The 24,452-nt window shown below is 32.8% G+C and overlaps 4 protein-coding genes and 1 long non-coding RNA gene across 9 annotated transcripts; all 5 read right to left on the reverse strand.

Moving 5' to 3' along the window:
- Positions 1 to 208: 208 nt before the first annotated feature.
- On the reverse strand, positions 209 to 2,751 carry LOC108553831 (uncharacterized). 2 transcript variants are annotated; one of them, XM_017908873.1, is made up of 6 exons: positions 2,635 to 2,751; positions 1,966 to 2,220; positions 1,652 to 1,810; positions 838 to 1,230; positions 472 to 643; positions 209 to 308 (listed from the first exon to the last, which is right to left on the reverse strand). In XM_017908873.1, the coding sequence occupies exons 1-6, from the start codon at positions 2,635 to 2,637 to the stop codon at positions 271 to 273; spliced, it is 1,020 nt and encodes a 339-aa protein (XP_017764362.1). In that variant the 5' UTR covers positions 2,638 to 2,751; the 3' UTR covers positions 209 to 270. The 2 variants fall into 2 exon arrangements, with proteins under 2 accessions (XP_017764362.1, XP_017764361.1); XM_017908872.1 differs by having other exon boundaries at positions 219 to 643.
- Positions 2,752 to 4,780: 2,029 nt separating this feature from the next.
- Positions 4,781 to 5,765, reverse strand: LOC108553842 (uncharacterized). The gene is made up of 2 exons (XM_017908887.1): positions 5,522 to 5,765; positions 4,781 to 5,245 (listed from the first exon to the last, which is right to left on the reverse strand). Exons 1-2 carry the CDS (start codon positions 5,522 to 5,524, stop codon positions 4,883 to 4,885), a joined length of 366 nt encoding a protein of 121 aa, XP_017764376.1. The 5' UTR covers positions 5,525 to 5,765; the 3' UTR covers positions 4,781 to 4,882.
- An 854-nt stretch (positions 5,766 to 6,619) lies between these two features.
- LOC108553840 (Protein tyrosine phosphatase 61F) lies at positions 6,620 to 16,616 on the reverse strand. 3 transcript variants are annotated; one of them, XM_017908884.1, is made up of 9 exons: positions 16,211 to 16,306; positions 15,199 to 15,360; positions 14,867 to 15,129; positions 14,548 to 14,773; positions 14,294 to 14,446; positions 13,883 to 14,048; positions 13,587 to 13,800; positions 13,340 to 13,450; positions 6,620 to 7,119 (listed from the first exon to the last, which is right to left on the reverse strand). In XM_017908884.1, exons 1-9 carry the CDS (start codon positions 16,304 to 16,306, stop codon positions 7,053 to 7,055), a joined length of 1,458 nt encoding a protein of 485 aa, XP_017764373.1. In that variant the 3' UTR covers positions 6,620 to 7,052. The 3 variants fall into 3 exon arrangements, 2 of the variants coding, with proteins under 2 accessions (XP_017764373.1, XP_017764372.1); XR_001890665.1 differs by having other exon boundaries at positions 7,047 to 7,119; positions 13,187 to 13,450; positions 14,297 to 14,446; positions 16,211 to 16,616; XM_017908883.1 differs by having other exon boundaries at positions 7,052 to 7,119; positions 13,220 to 13,450.
- Positions 16,617 to 17,405: 789 nt separating this feature from the next.
- On the reverse strand, positions 17,406 to 19,037 carry LOC108553841 (embryonic stem cell-specific 5-hydroxymethylcytosine-binding protein). 2 transcript variants are annotated; one of them, XM_017908885.1, is made up of 6 exons: positions 18,990 to 19,037; positions 18,671 to 18,893; positions 18,138 to 18,449; positions 17,972 to 18,079; positions 17,688 to 17,842; positions 17,406 to 17,568 (listed from the first exon to the last, which is right to left on the reverse strand). In XM_017908885.1, exons 1-6 carry the CDS (start codon positions 19,007 to 19,009, stop codon positions 17,439 to 17,441), a joined length of 948 nt encoding a protein of 315 aa, XP_017764374.1. In that variant the 5' UTR covers positions 19,010 to 19,037; the 3' UTR covers positions 17,406 to 17,438. The 2 variants fall into 2 exon arrangements, with proteins under 2 accessions (XP_017764374.1, XP_017764375.1); XM_017908886.1 differs by having other exon boundaries at positions 17,465 to 17,563.
- A 3,651-nt stretch (positions 19,038 to 22,688) lies between these two features.
- On the reverse strand, positions 22,689 to 23,337 carry LOC108553855 (uncharacterized). Its single transcript, XR_001890667.1, has 3 exons — positions 23,116 to 23,337; positions 22,841 to 22,932; positions 22,689 to 22,750 (listed from the first exon to the last, which is right to left on the reverse strand). It is a non-coding gene; the product is annotated as an uncharacterized LOC108553855 (long non-coding RNA).
- Positions 23,338 to 24,452: the final 1,115 nt, after the last annotated feature.

The raw sequence follows: 24,452 nt of genomic DNA on the forward strand, positions 1-24,452 counted from the left end.
AGTAAAACTCGCTCAGTTTTTCATTTTTTCAATACAAAATTTCAAAGGTAAAACATACAATTTTAAACACTCAATGGAAAATATGTTTTCTTCAAACGAAACGATTCTTTTATAGTACAAGTAAATTAAGTCGAAACAAAACTTTATTGTCTATTCAAATACAAATTCATAAAGCGATAAGCAATCGCATAATAAGGATATTACATTAAAATGTCTTCTTTTCCATCTATCCAAGCGTAAGTTGTACTTCTCTTTCTCCCTCTGCTCATCTTAATCTTCTTCATTTTTAATAATCATCGTATCGAGGTCTGTAAAAATAAGACCGTCTCGGATAATAATTTTCATAACCGCGATACGGTGTGTAACTGTATCGTCGGTTGTTTTCATCATAATATTTAGACCGCTGCTGCGTTTCCTGCCGATATCTAAACAAAGGCCTAAATATAATATCTTCAGCTACATCCATGTCACCTGTTTCTCGTGAGTAATCCATTTGGTCATCCTGCAGAGATGGCACTAACATTTCCCACTGTGGCACCATTATTGGCGTCAGAAGCATTTCTTTCGTGACCAAGCTTGAAGTTTCTTGATCCGAATACATCGAGACTGGAGCATTTACATTTGTTGGTGATGAAACTATAATCTGAAAATGGAGAAAAAATTTGTTTTCGTTGATCAAATTATGTTAAATTTTTTCTCCTTCGTTTTGTATTGAAGGAACCTATGTAATTACAAGAAAAACCTTTCTATTTATTTCGTAATTACTATAATATTTATAATGTAATGATATAATATTTTTCCAACTTTGTTTCACAGATACGTTCTCCTAAAATTTACCTTCGATGGCGTAAAAGATTTCCAATAATCTGGGTCGATTGTCAACGAACTCTGATCAATATAATCCTGGGCTTTTTTCTGAATCTTATCGCTATTATCTTTCAAGAACTGCACTTGGTTATTTAATTCGTCATTTTTAACTTGGTTAGGCAGAATGGCTACGATAGGGCTATATACTTTGCCCTTTTCAGCGTTCGAGGGATTGATGACCGCGACAATGGGAACAGCCACCTTCTTCGAAGCTGAGTCTTCCGACAACGCAACTCCATGACTAAGAGTATCTTCTAAAAATTTAGTTTCGCTTCTGCGTTTCTCATTCGATGCCATCGATTGGTTCATTTTCTGTTCCGAGAATGACTCATTTTGGTTTTCTTCTGATCTGCTTTCGTTTCCCTAAAAATCAAAGGACATAAGAAATTGATTATATCAATTATTAATAGATTATTAATTAACAAAGTTATCTCAACGATATTTTTGTTAAGGATTAATTTTTTTTTTTTAGAGAAAGAATCGTTACGTTCACTGTCAAGAAGACCAAGTTTATATAAAGTTATTTAATTTTTTTATCATAGAAAGAAGTTTATCATAGAAAAACGTAACATGTAAATTTCCAGAATTTTAATTGAATACAAATAAGCTGATTTGTCGCTGAAATACACTTTTATTTTAACAAGGATGGATAAGAAACTACAGATTTATGTAAATAATTGATTGTGTTTTTATCATGATCAACTTGACACGCTTCACCGTGTTCTATCTCAGTGAAGATCTGATTAGATGGAATGTCTATATTGAATTATTATCATCTACTTACCTCTGGCGTATATTCACTTGCGTTGTCTTTGAAGAATGTTTGGTTTTCTAGCAAGAAGGATTGTTCAGCCTCTGCTTCCTTGGTCTCTGTAATATTTTTTCGTACGTCTTTCAAGTTTTCAGTGGGAACAACAAGAAGATGTTCCCGTTTGGAAAGTATCTTGAATAAAAAATAATACGAAATCAGTACAACAAGAATTCTAAATAATACGAATATTATAACAAAAGTTTAAAAGAACTTAAATTCTATAATGATCAAAATTATATTTCATATAATAATTTCTACTTCAGAGACAATGTCCTTTTCTTACAAACCAGATTGGGATTGGTAGCTGGCATTATGTAAACGTTCTTTTTAACGACCAATCCATTTAGAGATCCATTGCTGACTGCGTGGTGTACAGCATCTTGGACAACTGGATCCTGAACAATTGCAGCTATTGTTTCGTTCTTATCACGCGGAATTGGTGAAAGCAAGCCCTCCACATCTTCTGGTGTTAAAGGTTTTCCCATTGAATCTTTTCCATAAAGGATCAAAGCCAAACAAAAAGTAAATTTTAACGTGATTACCTAAAAAGCATAAAAATACTAAATTAACAGTAAATTAATTAAAATAATTAAAATTTCAATTGTACTATGATGTTTAAATTATCTACCAAATTATTTATTCTTTCAGAAAAATATTGGAAAGTGGAATTCATGAATACACAGTATAGCCAATCATGTCGCAATTTAACATATATTACGCAATATTGCAACACTTCGTCAGACAATACTTAAAACACGTCATTTAAGTTTTAACACATAGTATTCACTATTTATTTTGGCACTTTATTTTATTACGAGTTAAATTTCAATGTTCAAAAATTAATATTTTATATTTCAGAAACCTTCATTCAAAAACGTTGCATAGTGTTTTACTATTTATTAAATCTATATATGTACTTTAAGTTTAATGTTAGTAGTTATACCCCATTGTGGTACCATTTTATGCTTCGTTGTTCTTCTCGTGAAGTCTTCTTGGGTCTTCTTTCAAGCTCGCAGAATTTTCTTGCTCCTGACGAAAACTTGAGCAATGTCTTTTTGACTCTAACTAGCAATAACGGTTCGTTCGCGTTTTATACCAGGTACCAAAAGAATTATCGTTGTCCTGCTAACAGACGTGAGTATCACTTGCGGTACATCACTTTGGCCAGTTGCACCTTGAACCTGTCACCTCGACTTCAATTTTACGTCTATTTCTCCTTGATCTTCAACGTTAATTTTCATTACTCAAAAATGAATAATGAAGTTATTTTCATTTTTCTCTATTCGAACTAAACTATAATAAATTAAGAAAATAAATCGTAATACTAGTCGAATGAAATATCTTCTTTATTTACTATACAATACATAAAATTCGTGATTACATAATAATTCTAATACAATATTATTTATGTCTTATATTACTGTTTACTGTTATTTCTCCTTTCTTTTTCAGAAAACTTGAGAATTTGTGTATTTATTCTTTTCTACAATAGAATATTGTCTGTGTGAACATTATTTTGGATCATCAGGATACTTACAGCACTAATTTCGTAGTTAGTGTATCGTTAATAACAACACGAAATGTTTAGCGACCACTTCAGGAGCTATATAGTTTCTATATAGCTGACTATAAAAGAGTGAATACCACTTTCTAGCTTTTTAGTCTCTTACTGGTATTTGGTATTGGAGCAGCTTATGTCGTTATTATCAAATTAAAAGTTAATATCAAGCAATATTAAAAACATAGACATTTTACATTCCTCATCAGTGACGATGAAAAGAATGAAATATTCTATTTATTTCTATGCTCTGACTTGTTTGTTAAAAATTCTTCAGCTACGTGAATGCAGTAATTCACAAGTAAAAACATTTTTAATACCGTCTGCAACTACAACTAATTTAAATGAGATGATTCATAATTTTTATTTAACTAGAAGTGACGATGAAACAACGTGAAATGGTTGAAACGTATAATGGACTTAAGTTCTGTAATATCTATAAAAAGACCATCAACTTCTTTGAAAGGAAGTAGATCATCTTCAGCAACGTGGTGCAAAGAAGCATACAAATTTGTAAACTGAAAATTGAGACAAATTATTGATAAAGAAGAAAATTAATAAATATTCATCTAACTTAATAAAGATATAGTAACTTTATAAAGATTCCCATATTTCTTGGAAAATAGTATCTTTATCAAGAGATATTTTGACAATTGAAAATATTTGTGATTTATAGTTATTTGTAATATAAGACTGTATAAAAGAGACAAGAAAGTTTATCAAGTATTAAGTTATCATACAAAATTTATTGGGTAAGAGTACACAAAAAATATTATAAAAATAGTTAATTAACAATATTATAGATAGTATACTTAACAACGTAGCTTTAAATACATATCTGTACTGTTTGCTTTGGTGGGTAGCTTTTCCTTATAATTAGAGTATTACATTATAATGTTAATTAATTTTTTTATATAATATTACAAACTAAGGTTTTATCTTATAAAATAATACTTCTAAATCGTGTACCCTATTATAGAACATAAGTTAGACGGATCAACTAGATGAGTAGAAATTTATTAAATATGCTCTTGTTTTCTTGTAGACCGATGCTGCCATTTATCACGTGAACCGTTTGCTCACTGAATTAACAGTTCTACTATTTATACTCTTCCATTAACGAGTTCACAAAGCCGCCTTTTTGTAGACCGATCTACTTCCTCCTTTGATGATTTTCATACCTTACGAAGATATTTTACTACGTTTCTTCATGGTAGAAAGAATATACGACGAAGTTCATCTTCGAAAATTGAACAACAGTTGAATCTTCTTCAAGAATCATAAACTTTTCTTATTTTATCACTCTGACAACTTTACGTCTTATCAGATTCTTTTTAATCTCAAAATTTAGTTATTTTTTATCTTTTTCCACTGCATCTCCAAAATTTTGTTGATTTTTTCTATAAAAATTCCTCTGAAGATTGAAGATTCCTCTGAAGGATCTTGAGAAGAAGATCCTTCTTCTCAATTCACAAAAAAGCTTAGATTTTTCTCTACAATCATAAATTCTCATAAATATCCAACGTCTAACCGTTACAGGCGCTTTCCATCCATAAAATTTAAGTTGTGTGCATCTCTCTAGTTTCCAATCGATGTCCTTTTGCTTGTCAGGTTGTCAACAACATAATCAATTCCATTAATGTGGCTCAGAAGCGACTTCCTCGACGACCAGCATCCCTGATTCGCTGTCTGTATGCCAACTGTTGTCGATAAACGAACAGTGGTCGAAGAGCATAAGTGCCAGCCGCAGTTTCGAGATCTTCCTGGTCCTTTTCTTTCACGCTGCGTTTCTCGACCAAGCTGCCATCAAAATTTTCCTCTGACCCATCCAATTTACTCAAGAGAAGTGCGTATCTTACTAGAGGTAAGTCATTCCGTTTGCTTTCATAACCGGTTGATTCCTGGAGTAAAATTGGAATACTGACAAGTGGAGTGGAATTGTCTTCCAGATTCAACGGAAGTGCAACACAGCAGTTGAGAAGCAGGAAGGAGACGATTACGATGGCTTTCTGAAAGAAACGTAGGATTTTATTATTTTTACTGTTTTTGAATCGAATATTATTTGGGAAATATTCTGTGACAATTTCAGAATTTTGAAATACCTTTAAAAGGAAAATTTTCTGTTCTTTTCTTAATTTTTGTATACTCTCTAAAACACGTTACTTGTACGGTTAAAATATGTGATTTCTCATATATAATTGCTCAAATTTTCTTTTATAATCTATTTCAACTACACTTCCTTTTATTGAAATATTATATATGAATATTATATGTGATGATCTTACCATCTTATTGCTTCAGAGAAAGTCTTCCTTCAAGTCCAAAATCGACGTTCTAATCTTCAAGCTTCAAACACCCTCTCAATAACTTTACTTTAAGAATTATCAGCAAAGCGTCAAGTTATCTCTCAAAGAAAAACAAAAAAGGGTACAACGCTCAAACTCGTACTAAATAGCTTGTGGTTTATGAAAAGTCACTAAATCTGCTTGAAACAGCTCCGTGGTAGGTTTGTGTCCCAGCAAAGCATCCTTGCAGCATTTATACGAAACAATGACGTCAAAGGGAAGCACGCTAATCGTACAGTGACGTTCAATGTAAGTGATAACTGACCTGGTAAACCAGAAACATCGATGCATCCTCGAGTACATGTTTTTTTTAACAGGTGTCTACCAAATGGGGGTGCAACGTGACGTTGACCAAGACCCATACTCACGTCAATCCTGGCCAAACAGTGACAATTATACGCCGTTCGACTTCACCTGCTACGTAGGAAAAATGTTTGATGTTCAATTATCGATGGTTGATTATGATGAACTATGATTCACCTTCGTATTTTCGCGGAAGCTGATTGTGCGCCACCAGTGAAATTACGCAATGAACTGTTGAAAGCTTGAACGATATTTTGTTTAGTATACGGATGTTGATTCGTTTACATGTTCGAGAGGATCATTTGCTGGATGGGAACTTATGTCTTCAGTGGGTGCGCATAAATGGTAAATGCATCTCCTAAGTAGTTCTTTTATTAAGACGTTAATTTCTCTTCGTTGAAACTGAATAAGAATTTTATGATTCGTTATATTTTACATACCGTTTTGTTTGCCATTAGAGATTAAAGATCCGTGTCACATGAATTTAATCGAACAATCAGACATCATCAGATGGAATGATATGTTAACTAATCTTGGAATTTGAAATGCAGTAAGTACAGAATTATGTAAATGATTGTCAATGAGTAGTAAAATACTTATGAATCTTTCGTTTTATTCTACTAATAGACTCTTATGTTCTTGAATAAAAAATACAATAAATAATTACTCCAAACGAGCAGTATAAGCTATTACGATTCCATCTTGTTATATACAGGAAGGTTAAGAATTCTGGTAATGAGGTGAATCCTGGAGGATTTTAGTCGATTTAACGTACCGACCATATCTTTTCTTGTCATCATTCACGAGGAAATAGAGAATACTAATTCATTGATTAGGAAAGAGGATATGTCTTAAAAGAATTTCCTACTGTATGGCATTGAAAATGTCGAATCAAGTGTAGTTTCTGTTGTACTAAACAAATCGATTTATTTTCCTCAGTTAAGCATTCATCGTATCGAATAGCCTTCGCTTTCTCTGCGGTGTATCCGTGTGTATTTTTGTGTCTGTGTGTTCATTTTTTTTAAAAAAGTTCAATTCGAGGAACGATGAACCGTATCTGGGGTTGGGGCAGGAGGTATATTTTTATTTTTAAGATGCTAACGCGATCTTGTCGCGCGATTTGCTTAGATTTTTACTTTTTTTATGCGTTTTTTTATTTTTTATTTTTTTATTTTGCAGGCTCGGCCTCCTCGTGTACGGTTTCGCTGCTTTCGGTAGTAGTTTCGCTTTTAGATCTGAAAGAAATCACCAGATGAAGGTATTTTGTGACTGCTGGGAAGACAAGTACGAGAAATTAAACAAGCGCAAGACAAAACGGATTAGTAATAAACAGGTCTGTTAGAAACGCGAGGTCAAGTTAGACCTGTTAGTGTTATGGGGATTGATCAACTCGAATTCACTCGTACTGATCTTCGCGTGTGGAACTGTTAGGTGAAATATTGGAACGGGGGAACCGATCGGCAGGTTTGAATATCAAATTCGCTGATTTAAAAAAAAAAATTCAATTTCAAGAAAATGTCGTGTTTAAGTGAATCAGATTAAGTAGAGGAAAGATATAAAATTAAAAGCGCTATTGCAATTGGAAATTTATTTGATCAGTTGCGAATTTCAAAATGCGGAACCTGTCGTCCGGTCGCGTTAGTAAAAAAGGGGGTAGTGGAATGAAAAAAAAGTTGGAAAGTACGAAAAAATCCTTTCCTGTATTGATCGATCTAAATATGTAATCGGGAAACCTCGTCTACGAGTTGCTCTTGCTTTTTTTTTTTCTTTTTTCTACATTCGGGAGTAAAAAAAGAATATGCGTCATGAGGGCATCGATATAGCCGCGCATATCGACTTTTTCCTGCTCTCTTTCTCTCTCTTGCCGCGTAAATAACATTTTATTGCATGCAAGCCGTTTTCTCATGCTATCCATTGTTTTCGTTAAATCTAATTGTCTCTATCTGAGGCATGTAAAGAAGCGAAGTGACATTGGAATGGTTTTTCCATTTTAATTTCATTAAAATTGCCTTTCCGTGGAACCAATCAGAAAAAATTGCATAAAAGTTTACTTTAATTTTTTTGACTTTCTTTTTGAATCGGCGGTATGCTCTTTCATTTCACTTCTTTCAACCCTCTTTGTCTATGATTCTTCTCTCTAATTCTACCAAGTATAACGTTTTCACTTGTCCCGTGTGTTTTCATTTAGCTGTACATATAAAATACCACATCTGGATACATCTTCTACCACGGTACATCGTAAATATAGTTAACTGCGTTGAAGTCGAGTCGCAAGGATGCACTTTGACTTCAGGGAGAAGTAACTTCCAACATTGCTCATATTTCGTTTGTTTTTGAGACGACAACTTATGATTGTTATTTAACCCTTAATCTTCGTTTCTCGTTTTACTGGTTTTTGCTTTTTCGTTCGTTCGTTTGCTTTTTTCTTCAAAGGCGCAACTCGATTCTTAGTTTTAGGTAATTTGACTGCCAAATGGTCTGATCGAACCACGAACTTCTTCGCCTGAGTCTTGTTGGAAGGAATTTAGTGACAGATGAAGTAACATTCCTAAAATATATACCTGTAAATGTATTTTTTGTTATTTGTTACATCATGTGAGTTCACGACATTCGAAAAATATAGAAGATCGTTTCTGTGCCAATTTATGATTTTATACCCAGCTTCCATTTCACTATATTTTTTCCATCAAGCATCATTGTATTATAGAACTTGCATTAAGAGAAAAAATGTTGTTTAATACTACTCGAAAGATAAATAATTCTTCATATTTACTTAGTGAGGTAAACTTCAAATCTCGTGGCTCAATCATTTGACAGTCACATGACAATATAATTACTGGAACGATTATCTATTTCTAAATATATATATATATATATATTGTCGGATAGTAAAGGATTCACTTGCTCGATGACTAATTGCTTTTCCAAAAGGCGAGGGGTTGCATACAGTGTCGTAATTATTAAATGCTACAACTGGTCGTATTTTCACTATGGCTCCCTTTTTCACTTCCTGTTCTTTCGTACGATTAGGCACTTATCTATGTTTCTGCAGTTCCTTGTAGCATTATAACGTTTATGTCTGTTGTACATGATGGAGAAATTACTGCGTAGAGGAAAACTGAAATTGTATACGAAAGCCTCCCCTCTTTGTCTTTACCCCTTTTCCTTTAAATTTTCTTCCGAGCTTGATCGTCCGATTTCTATATAAAATGTTTTATTATAGTCGACGAAGTACTCCTCTAAAAATTTCTTATACTGCGACTTTCTTTTTTTCCTGTTCTTATATATTATTCTTCTAGAGGCGAAATGTAGGAAAATGTTCGTACGAAATCTTACGATCGTCACTCGTAATATTTCATTTTTTTTACTCTCTTACTCCTTTAATTTCCATTCTTGACGTTCACGCATGCATACGTGTCAAAGCGTGTTGTATTTTCTCCTCTTCTTTTTCCTCCTTTTATTTCTTTTTTTCTTTTTTTTCTTTTTTTTGGAACTTTTAATTAGCACCGTGTCATTCGTGAATTTTAGTTTTCGAGAATACATTTCTTTTTCGTTCCTCGTTTCACACACACGCGCTCTTGCATTCTCTCACACGCTCTTTGTCGATCTCTTCGGGAAATATCCCTTGACCAACATCAACGAAATTAGACGAGCATTCAATGCCAAATGTTCACCTTGTTATCTCGACAATATGAACAGCGGTGTTAAATCGAGAAATTTTAGGTGAACACGTAGAATACCTTCATCATGACCGATCGTTAATAACAAAAGATATTGAATTAATCTCAAATGAATTTCATCCCTCAAGTAGGTTGCACTTCTACATGCTGCCAGGTGTCAATTTTATCCTTTCAGAAAGTTCATTAAACATCTAAAAATGCATTCATCAGATTAAATTGTACAATTACAATTGTTATAACGTTAAATATTCTTAGTATGTATTAAATTTTAATTATAATTCAGAAATTAATATTATCTAAAATAAAGGCAATAAAAATGAATGAAAAAGTGTTATCATTATTTTCAGATCTTCGATGGAAGTAATCTTAACGATGAAGTTCCTCCAAAAGTATTCAACCAACACCTGGAAGCTTCAAGCAGTTTCAATCGTAAGAATTAAAGAATCCTTACCACGGAGATCATAGTTGTTTCTAAAAAAAAGAAAATATGAAAAATATCGAATTTGTAGATTCTTCTAGGGACGCTATCATCTCTTTTGTCCAATGGAATCGTTTTAAATGAAGGCTGATGGACGTGTTCTCCTTGCTTTAAGAAAGCTGTTTCCACACTGTTTTCGCACCCTCTAAACGCTAATTTATTCAAATCTATCTTAAAAATTGTTAAAAAGAGAAAAGAAAACGCGCCCGGGTCATATATCTCCCTAACGACAATATAAACGTATGAATATATTCTAAACGAAAATCAGGTAACAAGATACAATGGTGCACACACACATAGATGAACTATACCGTCGACAGAATACTGTATTCAACTTCGAACATGTTTTAACACTACTTGAGATGGAACATGGTGACATCTTTTTGAATTATATGCGATTATGGTCGGTACATCGTAAACGAACACACGAACGCATATACGGTGAAGATGACACGTTCCCCAAAATCATTTTTTCGCACGGGGATCGTGTTCCGAACATCCTACAGTTAACAACGTAATATAAAAGTACAAAATACGTATGTCACGCCATGCGTGATTTCTTTTTGGAAAAAGGTTGAAACGCAGACAGCTAACCAATACCTTACTTTTTGTTTCAACTTCTTTCCCTTTTTTTTTTTTCAATTTTGTCTTGGAACACGATCCTATAAGTCTTCTTCAGTTAAAGAATAATGGTAACGACTTACATAGAAGCTCAGCTTAAGAATACAATTTTCTTTTAACGCGTTACGTATTCCTTTTTCTCTTTCGTTTGTTAAACTTCGTTTTCCCCTAGAAGCAATTAGACGTACTCAGTCTTTCCGCAGTGCTCAATGTGTTCTGAACGGTTCATCATTGAGCAAATTGGTTAAAATTCGTGTTCTAAGAAGATGCGTTTCTTTTAATCCCTGTTCTCTATAATTTCTTTTTTTTTTTTTCTTGCACAAATTAAAGTCCTTCGAGCTTCATTTAAGTATTATAAAAATACCTATTTAGATGCTCGACAGGAATTAAACTGTTGGTGCAGAAAAACGCTTTGATAAAGTGTTAAAAATGTAAAAATAAAATTCATTAACGCAACCATGATAGGGTTCGTTATTTCAGCATGTTTCTCTGATTAAATTAGTTTTCGACGTCAGTTTTGTTATTATACTGACTAGGTGCACAGAAAGTATCAATTTTTGGTGAACAACATCAACTATCTTTCAATTAAATCATCATTTCCAGCAATTTTATTTCATCATCGAACATGCGAGGAAGTTCCTACGAATCACTGACTAATTTTTAGAACTAATTAATCATGTGCTTGATTCAATTTCATGTAGTCAGATATTGTTTCGATACTTCAACTGACATATGCACCAGGGCTAATACCGAAAACTGATTCATAGGAATATTAATTACTTCTATATGTACTATGCATAAAATACAAAATTCTTGTTGGCTTCTCATTGTTTGGCACCCATTTTGTTGATAGTTTCATCACATGAAATAAAAAATGCAATATGCAAAATAGCGTGTGATGAGCACCGAAGCAAGATTCATTAATCATAATATTCTTCCATACCACACGAAATTCGTTAATTGTCAATTTTCCGTATACAGACGTGTGTTCTCGTGTAAAAAATTCTCTCAGCTACTTCAAGTACAAAATGACTCATATTACAAACGATTACGAGGTGTTTATGAAATTGCGTGAATTATTTACGAAATACACACAATATCGAAGGCACCAGTTGCCATATTGAACGAAATATCTCAATGACGTGTTACTTCAAGGAAATGAAAAGTAAAGAACGTTCTTTTCCCTTTTACTCATAGCCCCAGGAACAAGTTTCGAACGAAATCAGCGAATCTAAATAAACGATCGCATTGCCATATGAGAATGGGCCACGGTTCGTCACAGATATCGCTTATGTTAATTTCTAATGTGACTGCACCTCGTCATAAACATTTTATGGAAAAGTAGACCCTATTTCAATGGGCAAGTTATTTATATGAAAAAAAAAGAAAGAAAAAAGAAAAATTATATAGTGTGCTATAATTGTAGAGTTTGTTAATATTTTTCTACGACTATCACGAATATATTCATTAAAATCTAAGAAATTGATTGGGTACTTCTTAGTTTTAAATGATTTTAGTACCCTGAACAATTGCTAATGGCAGGTCCAATTTATTCAAAGGTTAACAGTTAAATACTCAAAAAACTTATCTTATTCACCTTTAAACTCGATGTTAGAATTTAAATATCAGTGGCAAAAAATTAATTAAATTAAAGAAATCTAAATTTATTTAAGTGTTGTAAGAAATAAAAAAAAAAGTAGTAAATTAATACTTTTAATTGCCTCTATATTGATTATTACTTTCGAAGTAAATAATCGATCTTACTTATCGAAATGTCGTGCACCCACTTGATGTGTAATGTCTATTGTATATAAGAACCTACATTCATTACAATATACGAACAAGAAGACATTGACTATTTATTTTAGATCTTTATACGTGCTTTTTTCCTCTCCTTATTTATAGAATGTACGTTCAATTATTAGCATTATAAAACAAATATCTCTATTTCTACTCGAGACAGAAAAAAGTCACGAAGTAAAAATCTAACTCAATGTACCTCTTATTCTACTATAATCGAAAACATGAATACGAAAAGATCTACTGACTTTGTAAAGTGCGGCTTTTAAGGAAACCAAACGAAAGCATTTTCAACAGAATGAATACCTTCTAGTATACTACATACTCATTGTGTGAATCACAATATAAAAATACAAATCCAAGATCTCCCTTTTTTCTTTCATTCTCTTTTATCATTGACCTTCTGATCTTCTTTTTTCATTTTTTTCTCGTTTCTTCAACGTGCAACAATGTCTTTTACAAAATGCACTTCATTAGAATAAGTTACTTCTCTTTAACGTTTCTTTAATAACTGGCGTATGTCTCTCATTTTGCCGACTCAATTAATAGTCTCGTATTGATACAACGCCTCACGACGACTGCGTGTGTTTTTACTTCAAATTACGTAACACTAAATGCTTCTCCCTGATTAATTACTCTCTCGAAACGGCAATTAATGGCATGTGCAATGGAGTTGTTAAATATTTCGTGGTGAAAGTAACTATTCTTGAATGTGCGAATCACCTAGTATCACTGACAACTCGATGGTCCACGTACATGTGTGACAGAGAAACAATTTGGTCCTAACCACGCATGTACAAATAGCCACAGATTGCTATAATACCCCCACCAACAATTGCAGCGCCTATGCCTATTGTAAGAGGTTTAAATAATGACCTCTTGAGCTTCTGCCATTCTTCAGTCTCTTTTTGACGACGTTTCATCTCTCGTACTTGTGCTGCCAAACGTTCTTTTTTCTCTTTATAACGATGACGTACTTCGTTTTTCCTGTTTAAATAAGATAATTATTAAAAAGATACATATATATATTCTCATATATACAATTTAATAATTTAATTAAATATGAAATCGTGATATATGTAACTTGAATATATACATATATTTTCTTCTTTAAATAACTTACACATCAGGACTGGACGGAGGACTAATTGTCTGTAAAGAGTTTTCACCGTCACTGGTATTATCATTAGGCACTACAACACCATCAGAATTCTGTTCATGTAAATTATTTGTAATTACTGTAGAATTTGCACCCGTATATGGACTGGCACTAGATGTTTCTGTAACAATTGATGGTTCCCTGGGCAATGGTTTATCAGGAGGTCCACCTAATTCATCTGACATTAAATATTAAGAGAAAAACAAATTATCTTTTGAAAATTATTAATTTTGATAATTATTAATCATTCACATGCTTACCATTTCTTGTTATTGGATTTGAAGTTAAATCTGCCATCATGCTACGTGTTAAGGATTCACCTCTTGGAGGTGGCAAAGGAGGTGGTTCATCTTCCTCTTCATTTGAAGAATTACTAATGTTACTTACCACATCATAATGATTTGTTACTACTTCATTGTTAATATTCTGTAAATACCAGGAAAGTTAGTGAAAGTCAAGGATTATAATGTATCACAGTAGCACAATATTATTAGTGTTAATTTACATCAAAGACAAGACTTTCTAAGGACAAATATGTACATGAAACATTCAATAAAAACATTCATTTATGAAGTTAATTTCAAAAACAAAAAAAAAAAAAAAAAAAAAAAAAAAAAAAAAAAAAAAAAAGAACTAATAACACTGTACCACTGTGAATTGGTATTAGTTACCACGTTGTTGGATGGCAATTGTTTTGCTCCTTCAATGATAGCAGCATATGAAAATCTTAATTGATCTGATGTTTGAATTAAACCCATTCTATGTCTTCTCATTTCTATTAACACATCCCTAACATTTACAGAATTTAACCCATTTTCTTCAATCTACAAAAAAATAAAATTTACTATAAATTTACAATCTAGGATTTAAAACAGTCTCCCTTCTGTAATTTAAAAATTTTCTATTTACTACATATAATGCTTACCAAAACAAGGCAGGTATCAACTAAACAAAATGTTCCTGATCTACCGATTCCTGCAGAACAATGTACTACAGGTGGACCAACATTTTGATCTAATGCTCCTGACTGCCTAACATCTGTTAAAAAATGTAGAAAAGCTGTTGGACTTTGTGGAACTCCAAAGTCTGGCCATGTGGTATAATGAAAATGTAATATTTCTCTACTTTCTGTTGTTTCCAAATCAGTTAACCTGCCAAAATACATAAACAAAGTTTTAAAAATCTTTTTAAATGGATTAAAATATGACAAATATTTGCAATTTAATTCTATATTATTTCCCTACTTTAAAATTCTAGTTGTGTAATCTGATGATTCTGTTTTACTGATGTATTTTACTTTTATACCAACATTCGGAAACCTCATAGTACTAATCATTGAATCACCAAGAGGCCAATACTGATAACACTTAACGTGACTCTTTTCAATTATTTTATTTAACATTAACACAGCTTTAGAATTTTGTTCCCATACCATTAGCCAAAAGTGGCCAGCAGTATTTTCTAATGGTCCTTGTGTAAGAATGTATTGTCTATGGGCACGATCTACCTATAATAAAAATGAACTTGTTATCATATTCTCTTTACTTAGAATTAGATATGTTAATACAATAGCTACCCGTATAAGGTTAGCATTGATGTAATCACATGGGCCTCGTTTGAGAATAATCCTACTATGGTCATATGGCAAAACATCTCTATAACGGTTCAAATTTTTGTTTTGTGGCTTCTTTGATTCATTGCATGTATATGTAAAATTGCTGCATTCGTTACGTATATGCTATAAAAGTAAGGTACATTATACTGACAAAGAAATACATAAAAATAGTAATTTTCATTTATCCAATGTAGTACTTTATAAACAAATTTCATACCTCTACTTACAAATACAAATTGTACTACTAGATATATACCTGGTAAATATATTTTAAACAAGACATTTGACCTTGGCAAATAAATCACAATGCATAGCCTATGCATCATTTAATAATTTTCCCGTGAAAACCGCTTTCCAAGAAAGTAAAATGATAAGCCAGGGAATTGAGAAACAATCCGTGTATTGAAATATCCGCAGAAAAGCGAGCGTTAAGAACCAAGAGATAAAGAATAAACGTTATGGAATTACTGAACTTGTTATCGTATCGAATCGCATCGTTGTGCAGAAAATTAATTTGTAGAACACAAATTAATTGAGCACATTGTTGCACTAACAAAAATCATGGAGGAAGTTGAACGCAACTAACAACGATCCATATGATAAATAAATTAAAGTCCGATAACAGACGAGTGACATATACGCTGTTGCATAGGTTTCCCATTCAGCAGCGCGGAAGACTGTTAAAAATTCACGAGCGTACCGCGAGATCTCGCGATAGATGATAACGTACTAGTGTTCACGGTATCACCTTCAATTGGCAAACAAACATCATCAAAGGAGAATAAACAAGATTTCTTCATTTGAACATTAACCGCAACCAGCGATCATGTCAGCGGAAAGCAATTCCGCGATTCTATTCAGATTACGGGTTAGTAGCAAGGCTGACACATTCGCAGGCAAGAACCGCCGTTTCTCGTGGAAACCGGAAAGAAAGACGCAAAAACGGAAAAAGAGTGGAAGGGGCGATCTTTACCTGATAGAGAATCGCCCAGGCTCCTTTCGAGTTGATCTCGAGGTACTCGGTTTCTACATTACTAATCCCTTGCTCGCGCGTCTCCTGGCTGGTCATTCTGTCGGCTCGTTCGCGACTCTGTCTCTTCGGCGCTCGAAAACGGCAAAACGAGAGGAAGCACGCGAAGAGGCTGTGCCCCGGCCGCGTATGATCTTGCTCTCTCTGTCTCCGAGAAAAAGGCGTCTCAAGCACGGAGCGGTGCCATGCGTGACGCGGATTCTTGCGAAGGGCAGCCCCCGCCGCACGAGAGACGAAAACGCGTAACCACAGCTCTCCACACGTACGTATACCTTTGCTCTCTATCGTACACACTGCACCACTCGCAAGCTCAACCACCACCGATCGCCTTCGTCGCCACTGCTACCACCGCGAAATACGAGCCAACGTGCTGACATCTTCGGGAAACCGGAGTTTCTATCCCCCTCTTTTTCTACCTTTTTCTTTGTTACTGCCGAATGGGATTGGAGAAATAGTCGTTGCCATGTTGCATTGTCCTGCGCATGCGTGTTAATAAGCGCCAAATAGAATTTCATTTTCTTAAATAAGTTTTTAAACAATATCTGTGAAAGTATTTTGAAAATGTTTGAGAATTAAATTAAATTAAATTTATTTATAGGAAATTACATAATGTTATAATTATTCTTTTCTTGTAAACAAAATTATTAATTTATATTAAAACTTTAAAAATTGAATACAAGGTATATTAGAAATTAATTTACTTAATATTAATATCAGTGATTGTGTAAAATGTTTGTAATCAAAATATGAGAAAAAAGATACGTGTCCAAAATATATTAGTTTATTTTTAATAGTGATGTTTACAGTATAAAAACTGTAAAACTTCTTCCTATTAAGTTATGATTATAAATAAGTACATGTTACATTTAGTAATTACATTTAGTATTAAATAGAAAAACATTAATTTAGAAAAATGGAATAATATAATGCTCCTTTTCTTAAAACATTTATGTGAAATATATAATGGTATTACCATCATGAAATATTGAAATATTGCTACTGTTTTATGAAATATAAAAGTATAAAAAATTTATAATTTAAATAAATATCCTTAAAAATTCATTAAATCAATCAATATTTACATTAAAGCTTATATTTTCACAAAATTAAAGTTTTCCCTGAAGTTTCATTTATGGGCTTGGACAACATTTTTTTTTGTCATTTGCAATTATTACTTTGCAATTTTGGATGGTATGTTATCACTTTTTTCAGTTTCGGTACATTTTCTCTTAGCTGACTCTGCACACCCCTTCTTCAACCAAGAAGCCATAAAACTAGTAGGGTTGTTTTTTTTCTCTGCTCTGTACATAATAGAATTAGTAAATCAATAGTCTAGCATGCCACTTCACAGGATTAAAAGTTCATAGTTCTAACAGTGAACAGTTAATTATACTGCTTTTTACATATATAATATACATACATGGCTTTTTTCTCCTTTCTGCAATCTTCACTTTTGCATAATACATTGTTTACCAGAGTTGAAACTGTATGCCAACTTAAATCACCATCTGATAACGTTAATTTGTTTAATCTGTCAACAGCTTCAGCTACTGATAGCTCTCCATTCAACCAAATCTATTAAAAAAAAAGAAGAAAAAAAAGAAAAATATAAATATATTGAAGTATTATATTATTTTGAAAAACAATAGGATATGTAAAAAAATTATTATTTTAAGATATACATAAATAATTACATTTCTTTACCTGTATATCTTCCTCTTTGTTTAGGAATACAGGTATACGATTATGCAACCAAGAAAGAACACTGTTTGACTCAGTTGTAATAATTGTACAACTATATATTGTTTTACCCTGAAATGTGATTTATAATTTCATGCTTGAATTCTACATATAAAGATGATATATTTACCTCTGTCGTTTTAAATGTATTAAAAATTCCTGCCATTTGTAGAAGTTTATATCCTTTCCAACCAGATTCCTCAGACCATTCATCATTCCATGTTGAAGAATCATCTGCCTTTACTCCTTTTTCTTGAGTAGCATATATATAATACGGTTGTTTAGGATCTTTCTTTGTTTTTCCAGCTTTCCATTCATAATATCCTTCACAAAGTACAATACATCTATATCCCTTACGTAGTGGTGGATTGTATAATTTGGAATTTTTTATATTTTCCAATCGTGCGTTATGCGTCGACAAATTGTGCTTTTTATAATTTCCCTAAAAAATTGAAAACATTTTGTTCTATTTATAGATTAATAAAAGCAATAAAAAAGAATGTTATGATTTATTGTAATCCGTAAAATGTTCAGATGCATATGTTTACATCTGAATAGGCACATTCTGCGTCAATGTATTTGTTGACAATTAAATGGTAACCACGTGAAGTATCCCCCACCCGTGAAACGTCATTCAACCTAACCCTGCTTGTAAACACTGACCTCGTTCCAGGGTGGAATCATGCTCCACATCATAGCACAAAGGACTCGTTCGTCCTGTTTACCAAAGTGTGAGCCAACAACGATACATGGAAGACTATCCTTAGGTCCAATATTGGTAGATGGAACGTACTTGACGTCACTTTTGGTCCATGTTGTCGTGCGTTGTTTGCCGGCTGCATCCCTATAGCTGCACGCACGGCACAAAGTATCCGGGTTCAGAGAACTGTAAAATCATTCGTAAGTTTCCTTTGTCACTAACAGATTGTGATGCTTGCGTGTCATGAATTAATTACTGAAATTACGTGATGAGATTACTCACCAAGCTGTTCGACCACACATGTTTCTCGCACCACTCTTTTCACGTAGTGCGCTAGTGCCACCTATGTCACATTATGTCTGGCGGGAATTTATAAGAATTTAAAAAAACATATCCTTAAAAAACAATTCATTATTACACCATGAAAATAGAAAAGGAGTAATTTAATTTATAATTGACGCATCTGCTTACATAAAAATTATATTTATTTTATATTGGAAAATCTATAAAGCTTGCGTAATTCTTATTTACCTAACTGCCGGTAGAGGTAGACAGTTGTCCGCAGAAACATTACTGCCCTAAAGTTTATTTTTTCAATTAGTCGTCAGTATACTTTTTACATTCATTAAAATTATAGTAGCACGTTGTCTGTTGTATCATAGAAATTGTATAAAAAAGAATTTTTACATCATCATTTTTTACATCTATCTATAAGGACATCATAGACATTTTCTTTTATCTAAATAAATATTAAGAAATATTTATTTTATTTTTAAAACGACTTAATGAACTATCTGAACTTAACTAATTTATATCTCTTTAGTAATATACTGGAGTTAGACATGTTTAATTCTGTATAAATACATCCGAGTTCCTGTAAACAAATTCATGTAGAAATATTGTGCCACAATTCTCACAGTCCATGAGTCATATAGTTTATATAACATGCTTGCCTATTTCCGTGAAATGTATTTTTTATAGTAGCTACTTATATGTATAAGTATGTAAAAGATAATGAAAAAATTCAATTTGCTTGACGTAATTCCAGAATTGAAATTTTGAGTAAAATCTAATTGAAATCATCTTAAAGTCGCCAAAAAGAATTTATTGTATTGCAATTATATGACCTGAGGATAACTTCCACTAACAATAAGTTCCTTGAATCCCGTACTGCTTTATCCCTCTCCTTTCAGTTGCAAGTGGGTTCGGTTAAGTAAGTTTGACGGCATTTTATCTTTATCATTCCAACGAAGTTGCAGATCCTTAAGATCTTGCTTCTTTAGTTTAAGTGATTTTGCATAATATCAATACCAATTTTACGAATAATTGACGACTGTCCAATTGACCGAAAATTTGCATAAAGTTTTATAATTCTTTAGTGAGTTCACGTAAATTTCATAGTATATCGATATTATAATATAATATTATCTATTCACATTAAATTTATGGTTATATAAATTCCTTCTGTGCTTATTATTACAGATTTTTTAAACTAATATGTAATAAGCAAGTCAGATGTAATAGATTAAGATGTCTCTTGAAAGTTGAAGTAATATTAATAAAGGTTATAACTTTTCACTCATATGAGATAAAGGTATGCTTAAATGTTTTTTACATTGGTGTTCAATTTCTACAATTTAACATGCTATTCTTGCATAACATCAATGTCAACCTCAATATGTTAATTTTATTTAGTTTGCTATTTGATGTATGAAATGTGATTGAGGTGTGTTACAACTTGACCCGATTGCACATTCCGTTGGCTTCTCGTAGCTACACGTAAATGCAATTTTCCGAATATATGCAATAATACATTCTGCACATTGGAACCCATTTTTGACCATCCAAGTATACATCGTTCGCTCAGAGAAATCGTAAAAAGAAACGATCGCTTTTCTCGTGGAGTTCATTAGCGCCACAAATTAGTGTCTACACTTCAACGAGCGCTTCGTACCAGTATTTTCTGGAGGTAAGACGAACCGAGTTCGATGAGCATTCACGATGCGTCTGTACGCGTACAAAAGGAATGTGTCCCTTCTCCAGCGCGTTGCTCATTGTTCGGCCCATGGGTGCGGTTTGATTCGGCTGTGTTTCGATCCAATTCTATTCTAGGTAATACTTTAGTACTTCTATCTTCTAATATCAAAAAGTAAAAGCTGATTTCTTTCATTTTCTCTCTTTTTTTTTTTAGAAAACAAAAATAATGTATGATAATAATGGATTCCTCTTTGCATCTGAATACCTTTCAGTTTCTCCATTTAATAATTTGCTTTTCATCCTTTGTTCTAGTCTAATAATCAATTTTCTGCCAAGCGTAAACAACGTTCTTGCTATTAACATTTAAGGAAAACTTGATTCTTCGTTCAAACTTACTTTACAATTATAATTATATATTTATCATGTGATTTTATGCTTCTTGTTTTATGTTTAGTGTCTGTTAAGTTTGTTATAATAGTAGATTCTTAACTGTTTATTTTTAACGTTGGACAGATTATTTTTCTACTTATCATCTTCATACACGTTTCTTCTTCTCTTTGTGACTTTTTAACTGATTATATATGAGTCATTAACGTGCTAGGATATTCGTAGATAAAGCACGAAGGGTTTGAGGGGTGCTTTAGTCCCTACCCCATCTGTCTATAGAGCCCTGCTTTTATCTCTTCCGAATTCTTGAACACCAGGTCATCATGACTTATTGTGGTACTGATGTCACGCTAGAATCGAGACATGTCCGTGCATTGATTCGCGTGAATCAGAAATTGAAACGTGAATTATATGCACATACATTTCTACCATTTTTAGTTTACAATGTTAATCAGCAAGTAACATAAAACTACAGACTAAAATAAATAGATGATTGGAGGAATATTTCTTCTTCTTAATTTTCAACTTCCTTCTGAAGGTTTCAATTTTATTTAAATAGTACGCTTAGAAATATAGCGATGTACCATAAAATAATATAGCATAAAATGGTATCATTATACTATATTAAAAAATAGTATCACATGTATATTAATAAAAAGTAGTTGTTATTGTACTATGGTATTTATTATGAGATAGTGTTTTTATGTTTATACATATCTTTATATTTTTAATAACGTTAAAGAACTATTTTGATGAATATTTGTAAGCAAATTTTAATTTGATACCCAAATACATTTTATTTTTAACTAAGAATCGCTATTCCCTGTTAGCGAATGAGTAGTATGCTAATCACAGCTGAATATTCACCGGTGTTCACTATTGATTCATTGCGTATGTAACATATATCTGAGATTAAACATGAAACTCCTGATCAAGAATAAAAAATTCAAATAAAGCAACGAGATGCTGAAAGAAAATAATTAACAGTTATTAAAATTATACGAATCATCAGACAGTCAAGTTTCAAGGAAGTAAAACGTTTAACCTTCAGAGCTAGATTCTTCACGCTTTTCTTCTGTGAAGATCACGGTGTGGGTTGAAGCAATCATCGATTAAAACGGAACTTTATTTTTGCTTGACATCATTAATGAGATCACTCGAGTAACTTAATCGTTTAAAACTTTCATGCTTTACATTGTCCATAAGATAGGGTGCGATCATTTATAGCTTGCTGTCTACATTTTCTCAGCCCTGTAATCACGTTTTTCATGAATTTTACTTCTTTCTTTTTTCACAAAATTAAATTTCTTTAAACTCTATACTTCCTCTTCCATTCTTCTAAAAAGCATAGGTGTTTTGTACTTCAGTTCTGCCTTGGTTAATTTTCATACTTTACAAGTTCATTTTACCACCATCCACAGAAATTCCAATTTGCTCGCCTTCCAGTCTTCTTCTTCCATTTATATTAAGCTGTAAGGCGATCGATAAATCCTTAAATTGAAAGTATCGCCGCTAACAGCGAGTGCTACGTATTATCTTCGCTGGAAATGGAATTTCTCTCGCGACCAGCATGGTTCTTTTGTGCCTCTCAACTTAGACGATTTCGAGAGACCGGTTTCATCCGCAGGTATTCGCGAACCTGGCGGCGTTTCCTCTCCCCTCCGTGTTCTGAACGACCGCTAACGACATGGATGAGAATAAAGCTGAGAGACAGAGGAAATACCAGTACGTTCCGTTCGAACGAGAAAGAATAGTAATTTATATCGAACCGGTCGTAGGTGGTGCGTCCCATTAAAGCGGAGGAAATGATTGTGGATGAATGAACGGCGTCATGTGGGTGGTTACGATTGCTAGTGGACGGCTAGAATGAAAGTGAGGCGTTTCACTTGTGCTTGATAATAAATTGCTGTTTTAAGTAACATGAATATAATCGTTATAAAGAAGGTAACAGTAATTTATAATATCATTAATACAAATGACAATATTCATCGATACAAATTTTTTAAATTCTCTAGATAAGCTTTTGTAGGGAGTGATAACATACTTGAAGCTTCTCATCTTCGGTTCCGCAATTGCATTTTATTATGTGGCTACTTTTTTTTCATTGTTGTATAAATTATTCTGCACATGGTCCATCAATTATAAATTCAAAATTCTTATTGGTAAAAACACGTCACAAATGCTGGGAATGGTATCCTACATCGTCAATTTGATTTCATATCATGAAAAATGAATTGTAAATTAGTCTATACATTTTTGATGAATTATAGATTATTGTTATCTACTGTCGAAGAATTATATCGCCTGTAAAAGCATTCTGTTGGTAATATGCATTTTAAAACAAAATTAACAGTATGAAGTAAACATAGTATAAAATACATCTAGTAGCAATGTTGTAGAGTGAAATTGTAATATACTTAGTATTAGAGATATCCTAATACTTACCTTGTAAATAATTAAAACTCGTAATTGCTCCAATTGATGCCGCGATTAAGGTAAAGAGTAGCTGATTCGCGGTGATTTTGTGTGACATATGATCCGACTAATAGAACTTATCCGAGTCTCAACTTGGTAATGGTTTACTTTGCTTTTCACGCGACCTAGATGCTCTGGTATGAATGAACTCTATTAGAAGTTTATGTCCTTGTACAGTAAATGTGTAGACAGCTAAAAACATCGCATAATTGGCAATAATTAGACCGATTTGTCATTATCTACGCATGCATTGTAAGGCTTCTCTGCGTAACTTCGTTACGATTGCACAAAGATTGCACAAAGAGGAAAACTTGCTCCTTGAATTTATTACCTGAACGTTTAATCGCGTTGCCGACCTTGAGTTTTATTGTATCGTCAATTTAGAGTTTTACGGGACTATGCAACGTCTTGTTTTTTGCATCAAATACCCTAAGGTGATTCTTTAAAGCGAGGAAGGACCATGATCATCGCGTAGCAGGAAAGAATACAGCAGTGAAAAAAAGTGTAATAAGCCTGCAAGAAATTGCTCAAGGTAAACGTCAACTGGTAGGTATGACCGATTCCCCTTCTTCTTTCACCCTTTTTCTCGCTATGACAACTTCCTTCATCGAGCCTCCTTCTGAAACACCGCGGACGACGTGAAAGTGAGGGGACAGTGGTGCTCAAATACCTAAAACAGAATAAGAAAGTTTGTTTTTTAATAAAAATATTCAATTATGAACATAACAAAATTTTTATCTGACATAATAAGAAATAATGCTATGGAAAAAACTCAAAATTTCATAAACTAAAAATATATTGCTACGTGTTATAAATATAGGTTATATTAGAAATATTAGAAATATATATTTGTGTAGTATTGAATTAAAATATATTATATACCAAAATATTCTAAAAAGGTTTAAA

Source organism: Eufriesea mexicana, unplaced genomic scaffold, assembly GCF_001483705.2.
Source record: "Eufriesea mexicana isolate 0111107269 unplaced genomic scaffold, ASM148370v2 scaffold13818, whole genome shotgun sequence".
NCBI lineage: Eukaryota > Metazoa > Arthropoda > Insecta > Hymenoptera > Apidae > Eufriesea > Eufriesea mexicana.